This window comes from Microcebus murinus, chromosome 7, assembly GCF_040939455.1.
Source record: "Microcebus murinus isolate Inina chromosome 7, M.murinus_Inina_mat1.0, whole genome shotgun sequence".
Lineage (NCBI taxonomy): Eukaryota > Metazoa > Chordata > Mammalia > Primates > Cheirogaleidae > Microcebus > Microcebus murinus.
Window position 1 is genome coordinate 82711559 of NC_134110.1, and position 21237 is coordinate 82732795.

Sequence of the window (21237 nt, forward strand, 5' to 3'; positions counted from 1 at the left end):
TCAATTGAGGTTCACTATTTATACTTAAATTGTGCTATGATGTTGACTAGATATTAACTTAAAAAAAAAACACCTACTGAAAATGTGTGACACATAAAATAGCTAAATAAACTTTAGACAAAACATTTAAATTCAATGGCAAAAAATATGGCATGAGACATACATTTTTAATTTTAGGACTGAAAATCGAATTTCACTCATTGACAACCACAATCTGCCGAAATCATCTGTAGTTTTATAATTTTGTTTTAAAAGACTCAGGACATAATGGTGCTAAAAAAAAATCAACATGTAGAAAAATACATATATGGAAAAGCCATTTCAATTCAGATTTTAAAATGTTTAGAAGTATATGAACATGTGGTAAAACAATAAAGAAACACAAGGAAAACATCAACATCAAATTCCTGATGGTAGTTACCTCTAGGAGGCCAGGGAGAAAGAGAAAATGACAGGGGAGGTGTCCACTGCAGCTTCAACTATATTGATCTAAGGTGGGTGGTAGGTAGGTGGATTTTTTTATATACCTTTTATATGTCTCAAATGTTTCATAAAAAAGAGCCACCAGGCCGGGCTCGGGCTCGGTGGTTCACGCCTGTAATCCTAGCACTCTGGGAAGGCGAGGTGGGTGGATTGCTCGAAGTCAGGAGTTCGAAACCAGCCTGAACAAAAAGCGAGACCCTATCTCTACTATAAATAGAAAGAAATTAATTGGTCAACTAATATATATATATTATATATAATATATAATATATAATATATAATATATATAACTAATATATATTATATATATATATATAAAATTAGCCAGGCATGGTGGCACATGCCTGTAGTCCCAGCTACTTGGGAGGCTGAGGCAGAAGGATCGCTTGAACCCAGGAGTTTGAGGTTGCTGTGAGCTACACTGACACCACAGCACTCACTCTTTGGGCAACAAAGCGAGACTCTGTCTCAAAAAATATTAAAAATTAAAAAAATTTAAAATAAAATAAAATAAAATAAAAAAGAGCCACTTATGTGAATACGACCTGCATATATATATATGAATATATATATATATATATATATATATATATATATATATATATATATATACACACCCACACATCCTCGCTTGTACTGCAGCTAGGAGATTCTGTTCATTGAGTTACGGATATAAAAAGTCTCTGAAATTCATGTTCTTTCCTTACTCCTTGCATGCCATTTTGAAACACCTCTAAAGATAACTTTCCACAAAGGAGCCTTTCAAGTACCTGCAGGAATAAACATGGCTCTTGCGAATGCTGCGTCTGAAGAAGCCCTTGCACCCATCACAGCTTGAGGCCCCGTAGTGTTTTCCTGTTGCTCTGTCTCCACATATAGCACATAGACAGTTGACCCCATTGTCGGTGGTATTCATACTTGTCGTCTCTGGGGCAGAACTCTCTGTTGAAGAGAAAGGAAGAGTAGAGTTGGAGTTAGTGCTGAGTGTTTCCTGATTAAATTGTCCTACTCATTATTTACAGGCTCGAAACAGCCCATTCCAGGACTTCTTGGAGACCCCACACCATTGCTTTCCTTTTAGCCACTGGCTGCTTTCACTCCAAGTTCCCCTTTTCATATTTACGAGTATTTAACTTTAACACATCATCAGGCTCAGGCCCCCAACTATACTCTTTCCCAAGGAAAGTTTATCCAGTGCCCATGACATTAAATATCATCTGTGTGATGATAAACCCCAGAATTTTACCTCTACCCTTGACGTCTCCCATGGGAATCAGTCTGAAATGCCCAAGTACCTATTGAAGAATTTCACTTTGAAATCTAAGAGTTGCAGAATCATGTATCATAAACAGAACTCTTTGATTTTTTTTCCCTAGTACTTGTTCTTCCTTCAGCCTCCCCTATAATCAGTCAATGGTCTCATCCAGTGCCCAAGGCCAATAACCTGGAAGCTTTCTTTGTATTCTTACTTTCATCCTTCATTTCCAATCCATGAGTGAGTGCACATTTAAAATACATATTTAAAACACAACTTTTAACCCTTACCCCACGAACGCCCTTATTCAGTTGACCATAATTTTCCCCCTGAATTACTGCAATAGCCTTTTCTCTAATTTCTCTACTTCTACCTTTGCTCCCCTATTGTTTATTTATTACCTCGAAGTTACCAATGTGATCTTGGTATAAGAAATTCACATGATGTCACCCTTTTGCATCCAACCCTGCCACGACTTGTCACTAGATACAGAATAAAGTCTACACACCTTACTGCGGCCTGTATACCCCTGCGTGGTGAAGCACTCCCCACTCCTCTGCCTCTCTGATCCCTGAACCACTTCTCAACCAGTTCACGACTCTCCAGCAATACTGTCTTTTTTCTCCATTGAAGCCTGTTTACGTCCCAGCACTTGTACGCTGGCTGCTCCTTCTGCCTGAAAGAAGGTTCTTCTACAAATTTTTCTTTGAGCTAGCTATCAGGTTTCCATTCAAATGTGAAATTTTGTCTGAAACTATCTCAGAACACACATCTAAAAGAGTCACCTGTCATCTGTCCCTCAAATAGAACCTAGAGCCCTACTTATTTTAATAACTTCATTGCCTAAAGTTATATTATTATTGATTTGCTCATTTATTATCTATCTTTACACATAGGAAATAAACTTCATGATGTCAGAGAATTTATCTGTTTTATTTACTCCCTCTGTTTTCCAGGTCTTAGAATTTTGTCCAGCATATAGTGAGCAACTAATGGATAGCTATGAATGAAGGGTCATTTAAAAAAAACTAGATATTTAAACTAAATAAATATTTCTTTCTTTCTTTCTTTCTCTTTCTTTCTTTCTTTCTTTCTTTCTTTCTTTCTTTCTTTCTTTCTTTCTTTCTTTCTTTCTTTCTTTCTTTCTCTCTTTCTCTCTTTCTCTCTTTCTTTCTTTTTTTTTTGAGACAGAGTCTCACTTTGTTGCCCAAGCTAGAGTGCCGTGGCATCAGCCTAGCTCACAGCAACCTCAAACTCCTGGGCTCAAGCGATCCTCCTGCCTCAGCCTCCCAAGTAGCTGGGACAACAGGCACGGCCACCATGCCCAGCTAATTTTTTCTATATAATTTTAGTTGTCCAATTAGTTTCTTTCTATTTTGAGTAGAGACGGGGTCTCTCTTGCTCAGGCTGGTTTCGAACTCCTGACCGTGATCCATCTGCCCGCCTAGGCCTCCCAGAGTGCTAGGATTACAGGCGTGAGCCACTGCGCTGGCCATAAATAAATATTTCTTAAATGAGTTAATACTGTTGATTACACCTTAAAATTTGCATGTTCTCAAAAGATACTGAATATGCAATATATTAAAAATTCAATTACCATAAAGTTGCACAATGATACAAATATAATAATAACTCATTATCATATCTCTAATAGAACAAAAGGAGAAAATTAAAGGTTGTCATGTCCTGAATACATTATGTAATGTTACTTACATTCTATTTACTAACACTTCTGAGTAGACATATTGTTATATATAATTTCATAAATTTGGAATAAAAGTTTAATGAGATAATGTGTAAGGTTAGTCATGTGACATTATAGAATTTAAATGCTAAAATTTTTGTTTGGGTAACATTAACAAAATAGATAGTAGCAATATGGACATTAGCGCTGTTGGGAATTGATTGTTTTCTGGGAAATTAGATGGAAATATGAAAAATTCAACTGCTGCTTCAAGTTAAATGCCATACTTACATAATAATTGACAGCACTATTACAATCAAACAAGTTAAACAACAATTTGGAAATAGTCATACCAAAGAGTTGTTTTAGTATATTTTGGTAAATACTTATGATAAGTATTTATGGTAAATCTGCCCCTACCATTTATTAATCGTGAGTCTTTCTTTTTAAAGTCATGATTACAATGAGATAAATATTAAATATCTCTAGTCAAACTAAGCAGAAGAAGTCAACATAGTGATTTCCTATTGCACTGTAGGTTCATTTTAACTCTGCTAAAATTTCAGAATTCATCTTTTAGCAATTTTCAAAATCTCCTCACTAATAAGCTATTGTTTATTGGAAATATAACCAGAACATCAGTCATACAAACTATACAGTACAGTAGAATACAAAGATGTCCTCAGTATAAGACATATTCTCAATTCTCAACTAAATACACACACACACACACACACACACACATTTTCCAAAGCATATATAATTGCTAGATGTTAGAAGTTCTAACAATTATAACATATTTGGGGCAAGATTTTTACTTGGAAAAAACAATCTAAATTCAAAGTCAATAGTAAACTGTATTACATAAAAATACAAAACCTCAACAACTCATGTCTTATTTAAAGTTAAAATGTTACAGTAGATAAATACCAAGAACGTTGTGAGGCTAAACATTAGCCTGCCAAGTGAGGTTATAATATAAACCTTATTTCCTTTCATATTTGTGCTCAATGCAAAAACTCGATAGTAGTTTTAAATGTCAGTTTTTCAGCAGCAGCAATTGCAAACTGGACTAATGAAAGGAGTAGGCAATCAGGAAAACTCCCTAGTGTTCTATGGAAACTTTGTTCCGTAAGTCATTTTAAATCTTGCATAGGAAATATACTTTCACAGCCAATCTGCCAATATTACTTATTACTATGATTTACAGCAAATAAAATGACTGCTGAAACTACTCTTTTTACTTTCCTACCTGGCCCATGACAGAATTCTGAGGTTACTTTATAACACAAAACTAAGCTTTTTCTATCGCTGACATAAAATATCCATAGCACTGTTAATTTAAATTTTATGATGAAGCACGAAAGCTCAGATTTGTGGCCTTAGAAAGCAAGCCCTGAATTCTTTAGCAATAAAACTATGAGCCACCACCTTGGGAAGCTCAGTTTTACTTCTCCCATTATACTTAATTTTCTCTACATCTATAAGCAGATGAGAACTCACCATTTGAATTATACAGAATCTGCATGGTTTCAAACTCCAAAGTCGTATAAGTTGGGTCCAAAACTTCACTGTAATTTGCCATGTCCATATCCAGTACTGGTTCCGATACCCTCATCATTGATTTAGAAACGCACATACAAGTCACACCACAAGCCCAGAGTGTGTGACGACTGTTTTGCTTTCAATCTGTGACAATCCAAAGTTAACTGTAACCGAGTGACTTAAGTGCTGCAGTGGGAGGGGCTGTAAAACTGTAACCTTCCTCAGCAGGCCATATTCTGCTTATTTCTTCTTCTTTTATGACATACGAAAGCAATTCCTTGTGATAATCTTGGAATGCTTCGTGGAATCACCTTATCTGAAGTGCTTAGTGGACTAAAATGATTTCCTAAATTGATTTTCCAGTAGACAATAAGTGATGTCATTAGGAGAAGGATAAAAGCTAGAACAGAGAATCTCTCAGGTTTGACACTATAATTATAATGTCAGGTATCCCATTTAAGGGGCTGAAGTCACATAGCAGATATTCTGAAAAATAGGAGTCAGTTTACCATGATAAATTCGATAAGTCAAGGCTATAAATTAACACTGAACACTTAAGTGTTAAGTAACATAAAAACTTAATAATTTCAAGTTTTCTATATACAATAAAGCTACCTTTGTTTATTTTGGAATAAAATAAAGTTATAGGCCGGGCGCTGTGGCTCACGCCTGTAATCCTAGCTCTTGGGAGGCCGAGGCGGGCGGATTGCTCAAGGTCAGGAGTTCAAAACCAGCCTGAGCAAGAGCGAGACCCCGTCTCTACTATAAATAGAAAGAAATTAATTGGCCAACTGATATATATATAAAAAAAATTAGCCGGGCATGGTGGCGCATGCCTGTAGTCCCAGCTACTCGGGAGGCTGAGGCAGAAGGATCACTCGAGCCCAGGAGTTTGAGGTTGCTGTGAGCTAGGCTGACGCCACGGCACTCACTCTAGCCTGGACAACAAAGCGAGACTCTGTCTCAAAAAAAAAAAAAAAAAAAAAAAGTTATAATTTGAAACGTGGGGATTTATGATATATTCTAGTAGCACCCTGGGTATTACCCTAATATGGCCTGTGACATATTCTTTTCAACTATCAATTTATGGGTCTTTGTTCCTTCCATGTTTGTGAACTTCTCAAGGGCAGAACTGGTAGAGTTGCTAGCATATCATAGGCATTTAATTAATAATAATTATATGAATAAAAGTTTCATTGATTTTGACTGCTGATGCCTATTATATTCTAAGCATTAAATTGAGATAAAATTATCCCTAATAAGTGTGGACCTAAACACCCTAGGATCATCAACCTTTATCTATAGAGCACGGTATATCTTTTATATGTATTAATATATGTGACGATAAACATTTAGAGTTTGGGAATATTTAGATGACATTAGATGCTATTTAGATTGATTAGTATTCAATGGGTATATTTTACTTCTGAGACTATGTTAATTGATTTTGTCTTCCAAGAAAATTCTAGCCCCACTTACATTAAAAATTCAGAACTTCATTTTCCACATTTGTTAATGATAACAGCAAAACAATATTTCTTAATCAATTTTTTAATAACATAAAACTTGTGAATACTCTTAAAATTTATTGTATTTTTCACCTAGGAAAGCAGACCTCTTAAAATACTTTAATATGTGACAAACTATAAAGAAAATAGCAGAGTCATTTTGGCAGCCAGATTTCCTAAATCAAACAGTGATCATTGGACTAGTCCTCTTGCCCTCATATTCTGCAGACTCTTAATTGTGAGGATAATATTTTGGGATATATTTTCTTTTTTTGACTGATTTTCTTTAATAAAGGCTAACAAAGTCATTCAGTTTTGGAGAAGTAGACAGCAAGTAAATTCTGTGGTTTTCATTTGCATGAAGTCATTCTCATTTGAACTGAGGCAACAAAGATGTGTTTTCTGTGGGAAACAAAGGGGTGAATTGTGTGCATAGCCCACTGTCTTTCTCATCTACGTAGTAACTAACCAATGCTAAGGGATGTCAACGATGAGAGTATCCCAACAGAAGGAAAAACAGAAAAGAAAAAGACAGGGAACTGTTCATTTATAGGTCTGCAAAACACTAAAAGAAACGTGGATATAGTGCAGGAGAACAATGCTGTCATGGTTTTACTGCTCTAGCCCACTTTGTTCCTTGGCTGACATCACTATCAGATCAGGGCATTTTGCTCTAAGGTGAAAGGGGCCACAGATTCATCTCAGCACAGATCTTCAAGTTGCCATTAGCAATTAATCAGAGCTGGCTTTCAAGATGAAACCTGTTTCCTGTCCATGTTATTGTGAATTATTTTGTTCATTTTATAGAAAAAGAACCTGAGAATTCCAGAAGATATGGTAGATTCAAATACCAGGCATGTCTCCTCAAGTGGGCAGTTAGTCTTCCTGACGATATTCAGATGTGGAAACACCCACAGGATTCAGTCATCCCTAGACTGGCAAAGCAAGGATTCTGTAGCTTTTTTTTTTTTGCAAAGAGATTACAAAGTACAGTGGAAACCCTTTGTTCTTAAATTCCAGGACTTGTAATTGACTGAACTGAGTAAGCAAATAAAATAATTAAAACACGAATCATAAAAATGGTATATGTTTACCCAATAGCTTATTTGACTTAAGTAGATATAAATACTATTGCTTTGTTGTAAAACCAAGACCTTTTCTTTGAGCAAGAACTCAGCAGATTGGGATAGTTTAGTAAGATAGTTTAGTAGATAGTTTTTTGCATAAACCTCATTCATTGGCTTTGATTTCTAGTATTTTTTTTAATGGAGAAAAAAAAATCAAAGCTACCTATAAAGCAATCTGAATGCAGAAACATTCTAGAATTTTATAATTTTTCAAAATATTTTTTATATTTTAGTTGACTTGCATTTATTCACTTCTAATGTATTTCCCTTGGTTTTTATAGGAGAGAAAAAAATAAAACTCTTTTTAACACTTATGTTGCATTAGATGGCAGAATATTTAACTAAATTGTGAAATGAAATAACAAGAACAAATGGCAATAACATGCTAGATAACAAATCCAAGTGACTTCTGATAGGTATATAAAGTTGGTGAGATGTGACTACCCTGGAAACAAATTAGTATGATCCACAAAGGAAACAGAACCTGAGTTAATCCTAGGGGTTGGCTAAATAGAGATTAGAGTTTCTCTTATGTTGATTTTAACTTGTGATAACTTATATCTATAAATTAACTTATATTCTTCTTTATGGCCAATCCATCCTCTCTACTTCTGAAACCAATTTGGTTATATTAGGAATATTTTAATTTGTTGCAATAGAAGAAGAAAATGAAGAGCAAGAAAGACGCAGAAAAGAAAGAGAGGAAAAAAAAAAGAAGAAAACATGGCACATTGAAAAATTTGAGTTACCGTTTATTCTGGATTTTTAGTTATGCATCATAATCAAAGCAAGTAGCAAGTCTTTAGTATTCCTTGTGTTTTCCATTCAATAGTGATTGCGCAGTTTTTATAATTCAGGAAATATGTTTATGGCACAGTCGAACAAAATAAAATTATAAAATTAAATTGCATAAACCTTGGATACATGAAACAGTTATAGTGTTTGCTTATATACTTCTGAATTAAAATTCAGGTATTTTCAGGAAGGGGACATATGGATATCAGCCAAGCAGCCTTTCATTATAGCTTCAAGTACTTCCTATGGATAAACTCATTAAAGCTACATTAGCGTAAGAGTTTAAGTAGTAAAAAGAATCACTATATTAATTTTATGCTCAGGCGATATAGAAACAATTATCCTTAAATAAATGGGATATATGTTACTAACCCCTACATTCAGCATAAATTTATGAATAATTTTACGTTTACTTCTAAAGGTTAAATTGGGAAAAACATCAAAAATACATGCTAATACTTAAAACAGTAATTTATAATAAGTAGCACACATTTTCTAAAGTAAAATATATAAAATAATGTTTCTCCAAAAACATAAATATATGAGATAAACTACGATCTGCTAAAAATCTCTTAACAGACATCACTTGTCAGTATCTGTTCTCTAAGCTGAACAAAATATTACTGTTATTTAGTGTAATCTCCTGTTTTGTAGGCTAAGATGTATCATCTTAGCCTTAGTCAGATCAAATATTCCAGGGAGAATGACAACATTATTTGTAGATAAAAGGTAAAATTTTAAAGTGCAGCTAATGATCTTGAAAAATGTTTCTCTCAGAACAATGGTTCTCTAAACTAGAATGTGAAATATGATATTTAAATTTCTTTAGAGCAACATAACAAGAAAACAGCATAGTGTTTAAGGAAGACAACAACTCAATTCATTATCGATTATTCAAGGTAATAGGAGAAACATTTCTATCTTATCTGTAAGACTATTAAGCTTGTTAAATTGTGCTATACTATATATTTGATTTAATCATTCCTTCATAGCGTGATTTAAAATAGAAAACAGGCTAATAAAAATCAAGGTTATTTTCATAAAAGAATTTTCATGAAAATAATTTGGATGCTAATACCAATGTAAAAACATCTTATTTTAAAGCATAGTTAATAAATTTGTCCTCTAAACTTATTCCTTTGAGATTATTTTTCATTATCAAAAGTATTGTGTAGTATTTCCAAAAGCATATCTGTAGTTTTTATTGTTTTCATATTCCATTTTTCAAGTATGAAGATTGTACAAACATGATCATTAAAAGCTAAATGAAGGAGAATAACAAGCCAAATCAACCTAGTGTATTTTTCAGTATAAATAAGAAACCATTAAGTGGAGAACTCTACCTAACAAAATGGTTTATAAATTCAAAGCAAAGCCACCTTTCATTTCTCAAAAAAAACTCAATTTAAAAAAAACCCAAAAACATTGCATTTCCTTGCCCTAACCTAGCCATCATTCCTCTTCTGAAATAGAAATCTTGTCCTTTTTTATTCCTAATTTTGATGAGAAAAAAAGTAATTTAAAAAATTACAAAGAGAGACATTTTATTCTTCAAAATAAGTCACTATCACTGACATAAAGAAGGCTGAAATTGCCTGAAATGATGGATTCTATTTTCAAAGAGTTTCATAAATCTCTTCTTAAAGTCCAGATTAATATAATTTTATACAAACAAAAATAAGTTTTTTATCTTTTTTTCCTTGTTCTTCAGTCTGGATCTATGGAATTGCCACCAGAATCACATTAACTCATTATGGCATTTAAACCAAAGTCAATCCCAATATTAAAATATTTCTATTTTTAATACTATTTCTGAACATACTTCTGTCCTACAATTTTTGAAAATTTAAATTTAAACTGAACTTCTATGGTTTTACTTACATAGTTTTATAACTCCCCCTTAAAGAATTAGTTATTCCATAGTTCATTTCTTAATTCATATTTTTTCAATTCATAAAACTTATCCAAGGAAACAATTTTAAATCCTTATTACATACCAGCAGAAAATGTCATCTGATAATAAAATTTAAATAAAGTGAACGGAGATACACGAGCACCTTGTGAAATATCTGAATTAATTTAGAAAGATGGTTCTATTCTTTCTTCTATTTATGATTTACTTTAACTCTTCATATTCATTTTATTTGCTCATTAACACATTAGATTACTATTTAAAACCAGTTATACAAATAAATGTAAAATCTCAAACTAAAGAAAAGTAAAAACTGCATCATAATTAAATCAGTAACTGTTAAAGTAGACAAAACGAGGACTGCGCAGCTGAGAGCTAAACGTAACCAAGAAAATACTCCGAGTTAAAAGCTTAGAGGTAATATACGAAATCTGCATATATTAAACCTACCTTCAAGGTCAGTTGCCTTGTGATTCAAAACAGACTCTCCTTTTCAAAAGATAAGGAGCTGATTTGTACTAAATTATTAACTGGAATATAGATTATACTGGTAAGAAAAATAAAAAAGTGTGGATATAAGGAGCATATTAGGATTTGACAGTCACTATTTCTGCATTTCCTTTTTACAATGGGTATTATCATTGCTGCTAGTGCAAACTCAGCAAAACTAGTCAGAATATTTAAGATTGTGGTGGCATTTTGATACCAAAGTTGCTGCATTATGCAAAATGAAGGGAAGGAAGTTATTAGTTTGGGCCAGTACCTATTTCAAATATCTTCTAAAAGGCATAATGTTTAAGAAAAATAGCAGCAGTTTTGCTATGCTGAGTGCAATTTAGACTTGAACATTTAAACAAATACACTATAATGAACATAAACTTTAGCATCTGGAAGCCAAATAAATAAAAACCTAAGTAACAGTTGCAGTTTCTCCATCTAAAAATGTAATAATAGATTATATAGACAGTCATTCAGTCAAGAATTACTTAACATTCCTCCTTAAAGGTTTTTTAGGCACATAGGGAGGATAACATTTTAATGTGATGCTTGATTTGGATAAAAATAAGCAATATTTGCATCTTCATTTAATAAAGGTATATAGTGGGCACAACTGAAATGATAAATATTTCACCTTTTTGATAAACAATTTTTCAAAAATAGTATTGATTGGGCTTTTGCCAATATTGTAATGAAATATAGGACATGATTAAAATAATATTAATAGTAAACACATGATTCTAAGATGAAGCAAATATCATGGGTAAAGCTGTAGCTTTTGTAACACAAGCCAGCATCATTCTCAGGCAATTAATTTGAAATTGCTTATTGCCTAACTTACATATTCAACCAGTGATTCACAAATTCTGCTCCATGTTAGAATCATCTGGGGAATTTTAAAGGTTCCCGAGGTCCAATATGCATCAGATACCAATTAAATAAGAAAGTCTAGAGGTAGGAGCCAGGTGTCATTGTTTTCAAAAAATATTTAGGTGATTCCAATGTCCAGGAAAGTCTAGGAACCAGTGCTTTAAGATGTAAGTTCTGTGAAGGCAAAGACCTTCTATTTTCTATTTATTATTATGTTTCTAGTACCTACAACAATGGCTGCAAACACTCCACAAATACTTACTGAAAATGTAAATAAGATACATATGCAAATAATAAACTGTAACAGAAGATAGCATTTATATTGAGTATCTAAGTGCATTTTATGTGTCAAGCACTTTGCTAGTCACTGGGTTATTTTTCTACATGAACAAATAGAGAAAATCCTTGCCCTCATAGATCTTACAATCAAGTAATCATCATAAAAATGTACATAAAAGCTCATGTTATCCATCCTCCAGGTCTTGTATGTTTTCCTTTATGATTAACATCTCTTTGCAGTCTGGCTCTTGTTCAGATATTTATTCTGGACCACTAATTTAGATCTCCATAGGGACCATATTTTCACTGAATTCTTCTAAATCTCTAAAACTCAAAATCATACATTTTAGTCTTAGACCGCCTATGGTCATACCACCCAGAATGTGCCCAATCTTGCCTGATCTTGGGAGCTGAGCAGGGTTGGGCATGGTTAGTACCTGGATGGGAGAAAATGATTTAAATCTAAAGTTGCCTTAAATATTCATTATTTTTGTTCTAATTATCACCAATCAGCTTGCAGAATTTCTGCCTAAATGCAAGTCACCTGTTCTACATTGTTCTACGTTATCTTTCCTTTCTCTGGCTGCTGGGTTTCTTTAGGTGCATTGTTTTTTTGTTTTGTTTTGATTACTCATAGCTCTATTCACCTCAGGTGCCATATCAGCCTACTTGAGTACGGCAAATACAAGAGTCACACAGAAATGGAAGGCACAGTAGCTCTGTAGGTGACAGATCAGGTACAAGGTTGACAGTTCCATTGCATGGTGACAGAGACTCTCTGCTTGCAGCGCCTTCAGCTACAAAGTCCAGTGTTCTGAGGACCTGGGATAGGGGAACTCAGCTTACTATAAAATCTCTCCTATTTTCCACACAGGCCTAGAACACCAGAAGCTCTTCTAACGATAACACATTTAGGCTGGCACAGCCTTTCCTTGAGGGCAATGGGGTTGGCCTAGATATCTCAAACGGACTCTGGTTCTTGCTCTAGGGCCCTCTTGCACAAGTGTCCAGGTTCACATCCATACTTGAAAAGGGGAACAATGGCCCCTACCCACTCAGGCTGTTCTGCCTTGTTCACACCCTCCTGGCCTTACTCCCAGCTTATCTCAGCACTGTCCCTCTTGAGAAAGGTAGGTGGTGGGTACCTTAAAGTTGGAAGGGGAGGGCAACAAAATTAAATATTTGAAAACTCTATATTTAAAAAAAATAGAAAAAGAAGATAAATATTGTGAAGAGAAAGGTGGTCCAAACTCAGAAACATTAAAACGCAATGGAGGCCGGGCACGGTGGCTCACGTCTGTAATCCTTCCTAGCACTCTGGGAGACCGAGATGGGCAGATTGCTTGAGGTCAGGAGTTCAAGACCAGCCTGAGCAAGAGCAAGACCCCCATCTCTACTAAAATTAGAAAGAAATTAATTTAGACAACTAAAAATATATAGAAAAAATTAGCTGGGCATGGTGGCGCAGGTCTGTAGTCTCAGCTACTCAGGAGGCTGAGACAGAGGATTGCTTGAGCTTAGGAATTTGAGGTTGCTGTGAGCTAGGCTGATGCCATGGCACTCTAGCCTGGGCAACAGAGTGAGACTCTGTCTTAAAAAAAAAAGAAAAAGAAAAAAACAATGGAAATCCTAAGTATGCCTAAACAGATTCTAGTAAAAATTAATGAATAGAAATTCACATCTAATTTGAAATGGATCTCCCTTTTAGTTCTCTCTCATGGCACCCTTTTTTTTTTGTCTTTATAGTCCAATTTGTAGTTATGTAATTAATTTTGTTTACATGATTATTCTCTATTTCCTAAAGTAAGCCAATAGGACAAATAAGCAAACCCCATCTCCATTACAGTGAAAATGGTACCTGACCTTCACCCCCTATCTCTCAGCCTTACGTTTTTAACAGAATCATGTTTCCATAAATAAAGTACGAGAAGAAGAATATATCTGCATGTAGTGTTACTGACACTCCTGCTTCTGCCTATAGCTGAGGGAAACATGAAGAAAGTAGAGGAAGGAAGAAGTTTAGGCCCCTCAAACTCCAGGCCTCACTGGAGCAACATTCAAATCCAAACTTACAGGTAACAAAATTCTTTATGAATTGTACTACGCAGATCCACATGAACTCATTTTATGGCATCTGAGCTGGATTATTTTAAGACAAATCAATGTAACATATTAGAGCTTAGAATTAAAAGAGTCATCTTCCCCATGATACTGGCCTTACTCCACAAAAGACTCCATTCTGTAAACATAGAGAAAGTAAAGAAACTATTTTCCAGAAGAAAATACAGACAGCTAAATGTGTCTTCTGTTCATTTGATAATCACAGTAATGGTGTGAGAAAGTTAGATCAGGTATTAGTAACTTCCATTTTAAAAGCAAAAGAAATATGTTTCATTGAGGTTTTAGAGGATGCAAATAGCTAGACTTGAATGTAACCACTCTTACACTTTCCCACACCATAGTTTCTCCTATATCTTAAGTCTCACCTTATATTTTGTATCTGACAAAGTACCTTACAGTTGAACAAATGGTCTGGGAGCCCTGGTAGGCCCATACTATGACATGCCAGTAGTACCAAGACATAAATAAGATACCCATAGACCGCTCACATTTCTCACTTACTATGTGTGCCACTCATATACTATCCTTCTTCCCAAATTTAGGAGTGAGCAGATAAACACCCACAAAAGAATAAGTTAGAAAAGGAAATTGTAAAATGCACAATTATGCCTTCTCACATGAATAGGATTAAAGATAAAGGTATTGACATCAGGTTTAAAGCCTTTATTCAAGATTTCACAAAGAAAGTAAGTGTTGAAGTAGAAGAGTTGATTTCTGTGAACTACTAAATTCCCACCAAATAACAGAGAGCTCAAGAAGCATTTTAAAAATAAAGTTAGAAGAGGAAGTATTGAATTTTACCTAATTTACAAAAAAAAAAAGCAGAAATCCTAATATAAGGTCACTCAAAATACATTTTATAAATAAGAGCTAATCACAATAACTGAAAGATCCTATATACAAATAGTTGTAAAATTTGCTTAATGTCTGCTTATAAAACAAATGTTCATGCTACCAAAATAGCTAAACAGTGTGCCAGTTTCAGAAGTAAATATTAAAATTATTTGAGTTTCAGACTATAAATGGTATAATAAAACACAGTTACCATCTAATGGTCAAAATATGTTTTTATATTTGTATTCTTGGAAACTATTGACTAATACTGGTATATTATAATTTCACATTTTAACTTCTTAAATACAAAAGATACACATATTTATCTGTGTGTGTATATGTGTGTGTATGTCCATTCTCATTATCCATGGTAATTATTTTCTATACAGTCACTGGGAACACTGAATTAGCAAATGCTGAATCTCTGCTCCTAGGAAAAACAAGGATTATGTTCCTGTGAGCTTCTGGTCACAACATTTTCACAGACCAATCAATATATAACCTTCCTTTTGTGCGTGTTTCTGTTTAAAGACACCTATTTAATACATGTTAAATTAACATAGAACTCACAGCCAACAGCATCCCTAAAGGAAGCACATCTCAAAACTCATCCCTAAAGGAAGCACATATAACACACATATTTTCTCTGTAAAGTACATTGTAGCCCTCTTGCTCTGACGGACACTAGATAGCATTATGCTTGGGGTCCATTTTGAACAACAAAATCACCTAAAAAACCCCAAACAATGAGGAAAACATGGCATTAAATATATTGTGAAAAGGATACTTTTATATAGTATGAAAGCTGAAACAAGAAAGGAGGGTGTTGCCTTGTTTGACTTCTGCTGGGCATATACACATTGAATAAACTCAAACTTTTCACCACTCTGCACATGTCCAGGAATGGCTACAAAAGTGTCCCAAGTATTGATTTTAGGGTTAAAAGTCAATTCAAGCAAGTAGGCAAATTCACAAATTCAGAATCTGCAAATAATGAAGGTTGACTCTATTTACATACATATACATTATTACTAAGGTTTTAGATATGCAATAAAAAGAAAGGTATTCATTGGGCTGTGTAACATATTAATTACATTTTGAGACAAAGAAAACTTTATGAGAGTTGCAAAAATCTTTTAAATACACATATTTAAAATTTTTTGAAATTTGTTGAGATGTTAGGAACCTTAAAAAAGCTGTGTGAATACATTTTTGTGAGTAGTACTTGGATTTTACATGTAAAGAAAACTTGGTATACTGGCCGGGCGCGGTGGCTCACGCCTGTAATCCTAGCACTCTGGGAGGCCGAGGCGGGCGGATTGCTCAAGATCAGGAGTTCGGAACCAGCCTGAGCAAGAGCGAGACCCCCGTCTCTACTATAAATAGAAAGAAATTAATTGGCTAACTAATATATATAGAAAAAATTAGCCGGGCATAGTGGCACATGCCTGTAGTCCCAGCTTATTGGGAGGCTGAAGCAGCAGGATTGCTTGAGCCCAGGAGTTGGAGGTTGCTGTGAGCTAGGCTGACACCAGGACACTCACTCTAGCCTGGGCGACAAAGCAAGACTCTGTCTCAAAAAAAAAAAAAAAAAAACAACTTGGTATATATTAAATCCATTTCCTGTTAGGTTTGTCCATTTTTTATTGAACCAACCTTCAAAATTGTACAAGTTACTTGCTTTGATACAAACAAGGAATTTTCACTTTCAGTACCCTAAAAGTTAAAACTCTGTTACTCAATCTGTAATTAAAAGTAAACAAAAAACCTCAGCCAGTAATATCACTGCGATATTGGGTTGTGACATTAAATGAATGTGTGTTCAGCTAAACAGTTACACCCACATTCATTAGGGCAATTTAATTTTTCAATGATAAATATGCATTTTGATAGCAGATATCATATTCTTCCAACTGTTTTCCCTTCGGTTATGATAGAAAGGAAGAAAGATAGAGAGTGGGGAAGAAGAAAGGAGAAGAAAAGGAGAAATAAAGGGAGAGAAAGAGAAAAAAAGCAACTTAGGTCATAAACATACGGACTTCTGGAAAAGTATAAGTAAGTCATAAATATGCAGAATTTAAATGAATTCAATAGGCATTTGTATCAAAATGCTATTGGCAAAACATAATTATATGTTCTACTTGTGTTAAGAGTACACCAGAATAATTTCCATGATATTATTACTATTTTCAAAATAAAAATGAGTAAAAATTAATACCAAGAGAAAAAAGCTGCTTATAGTTGCTTGTTTAGTTTTTGTAAGGTCTGATGCTTATACTGTTTTTGAGGGGCCTCTTGAAAAGAAAGGAATTATGAGAAACACATTGTGGACCCAAGACTTAGATGGGCCTCATGCACCTGATGGCCCTGAAATTTCAGACTCACAGCTTCATTTGAAATCTCTCTTCAACCCACCAAATACAATAACTGCTTCTATTTAAAATAGTATTATCCTCATTCATCTTCTACCTTTGTGGCAACTCCCTTTTTATCCCACTTCCTCATACACTCCATAAAACATAGACATTCACCGATGTTCATTGATGTGTTTGTTGATATTCTCTTTTCCTATGGAATCCTAGGCATTTAAATTTTACCATCACTACTTAGAAATATGATTTCAAATTTTTATTACAGAGATGACACCATTGCAAAATATAATTTTATATCCTCAGTTGTTGATAAATCCTCTTTTCCCTAGAATGCTTTTCTGTCACCTACAGTAAAACTTGGACACAATAATTTAAGTGCAGATCAAAAAATTCAATCTTGTTACTATGAGGTTTCTAAAACATCACAGGTGAGCCTGTGGAACTCGCTGGCTTAGAGGTGAGTTGTCAAGTGGCACAATCCAACTCTTTCCAGGTCCCAGAGGTGGTTTGGACAGGGTAACAATTGCTCATTAAGGCTGAAATGTTAATGGAAAAGATTCTGGAAGGTGTGATTGGTTAGAACTGACAACACAGTGACAACTGTTCGTCTCATTATTTCCCAGGGTTAACTGCTTTGAGCTCATGTGTCCTCTCATCTTCCTTTACACTTTGAGAATGGGGGTTATGGGAAGGATGGGAGCCAACTGCCCAAAACTGTCACTGTGCCCAAACTATAAAACATGTTATTACAAGTTCTATTATACATGCACACACACACAAGTATATTTATAAACTGGAACTCATTTACCCACTGCAAATGCATAAGGTTTTCTTTCTGATTTCCTTAATTTTATCTTAGTATAATTATTACCCTCATAACCCACATATTGTATATACATGTGTAACCTTAACAGATTTAGCAAATTCTGTCTACTTCAATTATCAATTCAATAACCATGTCATGTTGATTAATCTAAATAACTTTTTACTTATTTATCTCTATTCATTCCTATAGTTTTCCTAATTCGAGAAGAAGTTACTTCTTTTTTTTTTTTGAGACAGAGTCTCACTTTGTTGCCCAGGCTAGAGTGCCATGGCGTCAGCCTAGCTCACAGCAACCTCAAACTCCTGGGCTCAAGCAATCCTCCTGCTTCAGCCTCCTGAGTACCTGGGACTACAGGCATGTGCCACCATGACCGGCTAATTTTTTCTATATATTTTTAGTTGGCGAATTAATTTCTTTCTGTTTTTAGTAGAGACGGAGTCTCGCTCTAATTTCTTTCTGTTTTTAGTAGAGACAGAGTCTCGCTCTTGCTCAGGTTGGTTTCAAACTCTTGACCTTAAGTGATCTGCCTGCCTTGGCCTCCCAGAGTGCTAGGATTACAGGCATGAGCCACCATGCCCAGCCAAAGTTACGTCTTGGGTAGAGTATTGCAATAGCCTTTCAATATATTCACTTCTATCCTCTCTCCCATCCATTTCATCCTGTGTACTATATACAGGATCTACACTGTTCTTAATATATTTACTTTATAACATCATCATTCTGATAAAAAAATTAATGACTACTATAATATCCAAAGCATGTAACATATGGGCATAAATATGCAAGGTAGGCTTTCAAAACTATTATTGTGTCATATTAAATGATGGAATATTTCTCAAGACATTTAATTTTTTTTGTGGTCAGACCTCTGGCTCATCTCAAAATGAGGTTGGGTACACAATTGTAGAATGTTTTGAATTATTGGCTAAAGTTTCCTTTTATATATTTCCCAAAGTCAAAGCCATTCCTTCCAGAGTTATAACTTTGCATAGTCATTCATATACCTAATAGGATACTATGCATATAATACTTATATCATACATTTTTTATTTAATAAATATATTAATAAGAAGTCAAACCATGTATACCATACCTCCAGTATAGGCCTTTAAAAAGTACTCATATCTCTGTGCTGAAACCCACATTTGTGAGTACATAGGCATTTGCAGTTATAAAACTTTATCAAGTTATATGCTTATGACATGTGCACTTTTCTATATCTATATCATACTTCAATAAATAGCTTAAAAAATTTATCTGCTGTGAGATTGTATCTTAAGGAAGTGTCACTATTTCTAGCAATTTAAGGTAGCCCCACATGAAATGTCTTCTATTAAATGTTTTCATTGTACTGCACACATTATTATACTAAGTATATCCTTTGATAAAGAAGTAACAATTTTTGATACTTCTATGAAAAGTATAGAAGACCAAATATACAGAATTATTTGTTTCTGGTCAGTTATAATCAGTAAGTATTAATGTAATGCCTTCGTGTTTTTATAAATTTAATGTTCTCTTTAGTTTTATGGGCTTTGGAGAAGTTTTAAAAAAAATTCATTGTATCTCTTAATCTTAAAAAATGTTCCATAGTTCATTCATTAGTCACACCTGAATGCTTAGATAACACTATTGTACATACCAGTTTCCCCCTACATTAAACATACACTAGGAAGACTCACATAGCTACCTGTCTTCTTTATTTATTGTACATCACTAGGGTCTGAAATATTGGAACAATTAGTTTATTATGTATCTAGGACTGTTTTGTGTGCATGACTAGGGAAAGCAGAAAATGAAATAAATGATTAGAATTTTTTCTGTAAGAAGCCATTGCAGTAATGGGACCTCAGGGCCACTTAGGAGTCTATACAATGAATAGAAACGTAGTATTCAAATTGCTTGATTTTAGAAGGATGAATAGTTCTGAGAGAAGGATTAGGATGAAGAAAGTCATCATTCTGTGTATTTGAGCATGTTACTATTGTTTGCATCATTTACATAGAGTTAGGATTCAAAAGAAGGTCTTTCTGATTGCAAACAGGCTGTGCTTTCTAAATGCCATCTGGTATGCCTCAACTCACCTTTATTTATTTACTTTATTTTATTTTATTGAGACAGAATCTCATATATTATTTTATTTTATTTTTTTGAGACAGAGTCTCACTTTGTTGTCCAGGCTAGAGTGAGTGCCATGGCGTCAGCCTCGCTCACAGCAACCTCAAACTCCTGGGCTCAAGCAATCCTACTGCCTCAGCCTCCCGAGTAGCTGGGACTACAGGCATGTGCCACCATGCCCGGCTAATTTTTTCTATATTCATTAGTTGGCCAATTAATTTCTTTCTATTTATAGTAGAGATGGGGTCTCGCTCTTGCTCAGGCTGGTTTCGAACTCCTGACCTCGAGCAATCCACCCGCCTCGATCCACCCACCTCGGCCTCCCAGAGTGCTAGGATTATAGGCATGAGCCACTGCACCTGGCCTTGTCAAACTATTTAAAGTAATCAATCTCTGGTGGAGGCATTTCCATTATGTAGATATGCCATAATTCCAGCTTTATATTGATTTATATAAAATATCTATCACTCTACCAAAATTTAGGTATAAGAGAAATCATCAGGCTACATCAGTGGTTCTAGTAATGGGGACACATTTTGGGCTGTGATAACTGAGGGACAGGGATGCTACTGCATCTAGGGTGTACAGGCCCGGATGGCGCAAACATCTTACAATGACAGAGTAGTTACCCACAACAAAAAATGACCTAAGTCAAATGTCAATAATGCTTAGATGGAGAGACCTTGACCTGCAGTGTCATAGAACCACTCATGTGTTCTTGGGCAAGATATATAACTTATTTTAAATGAGATGGTAATGACGTGTTTTAATGTTTGGAAATTGTAAGAATGGACTGTGATAATATGCCTCAGTCTTTTGAACATCATAAAGAATTGTTTAATCCATAATGTTACTATTATAAAATAAATATATAAATATATTCTGGTATACTCCGAGCTATATAGATATTGCCTCTTTTATATATTGTAATATATATATACACATACATATACACACACACATATATATATATATCTCCTAATAATCCCAGTATCTTCACAGTCAGAAAG

At 34.4% G+C, this 21237-nt stretch overlaps 1 protein-coding gene across 2 annotated transcripts in view; it reads right to left on the reverse strand.

Annotated features, from left to right (window-relative positions):
- The window catches only part of HNF4G (hepatocyte nuclear factor 4 gamma), a 130678-nt gene that overhangs the window by 19378 nt on the left and 90063 nt on the right, over positions 1–21237 (reverse strand). Inside the window, exons 1-2 of one of the 2 annotated variants that reach the window (XM_012751491.3) lie at positions 4926–5466; positions 1254–1425 (exon numbers count right to left, since the gene is read on the reverse strand). In XM_012751491.3, coding sequence (XP_012606945.2) covers positions 1254–1425; positions 4926–5061 — 308 coding nt within the window. In that variant the 5' untranslated portion in view covers positions 5062–5466. Of the gene's footprint in view, positions 1–1253; positions 1426–4925; positions 5467–21237 lie in introns of those variants that run through there. The other variant, XM_012751493.3, reaches the window with a different exon arrangement.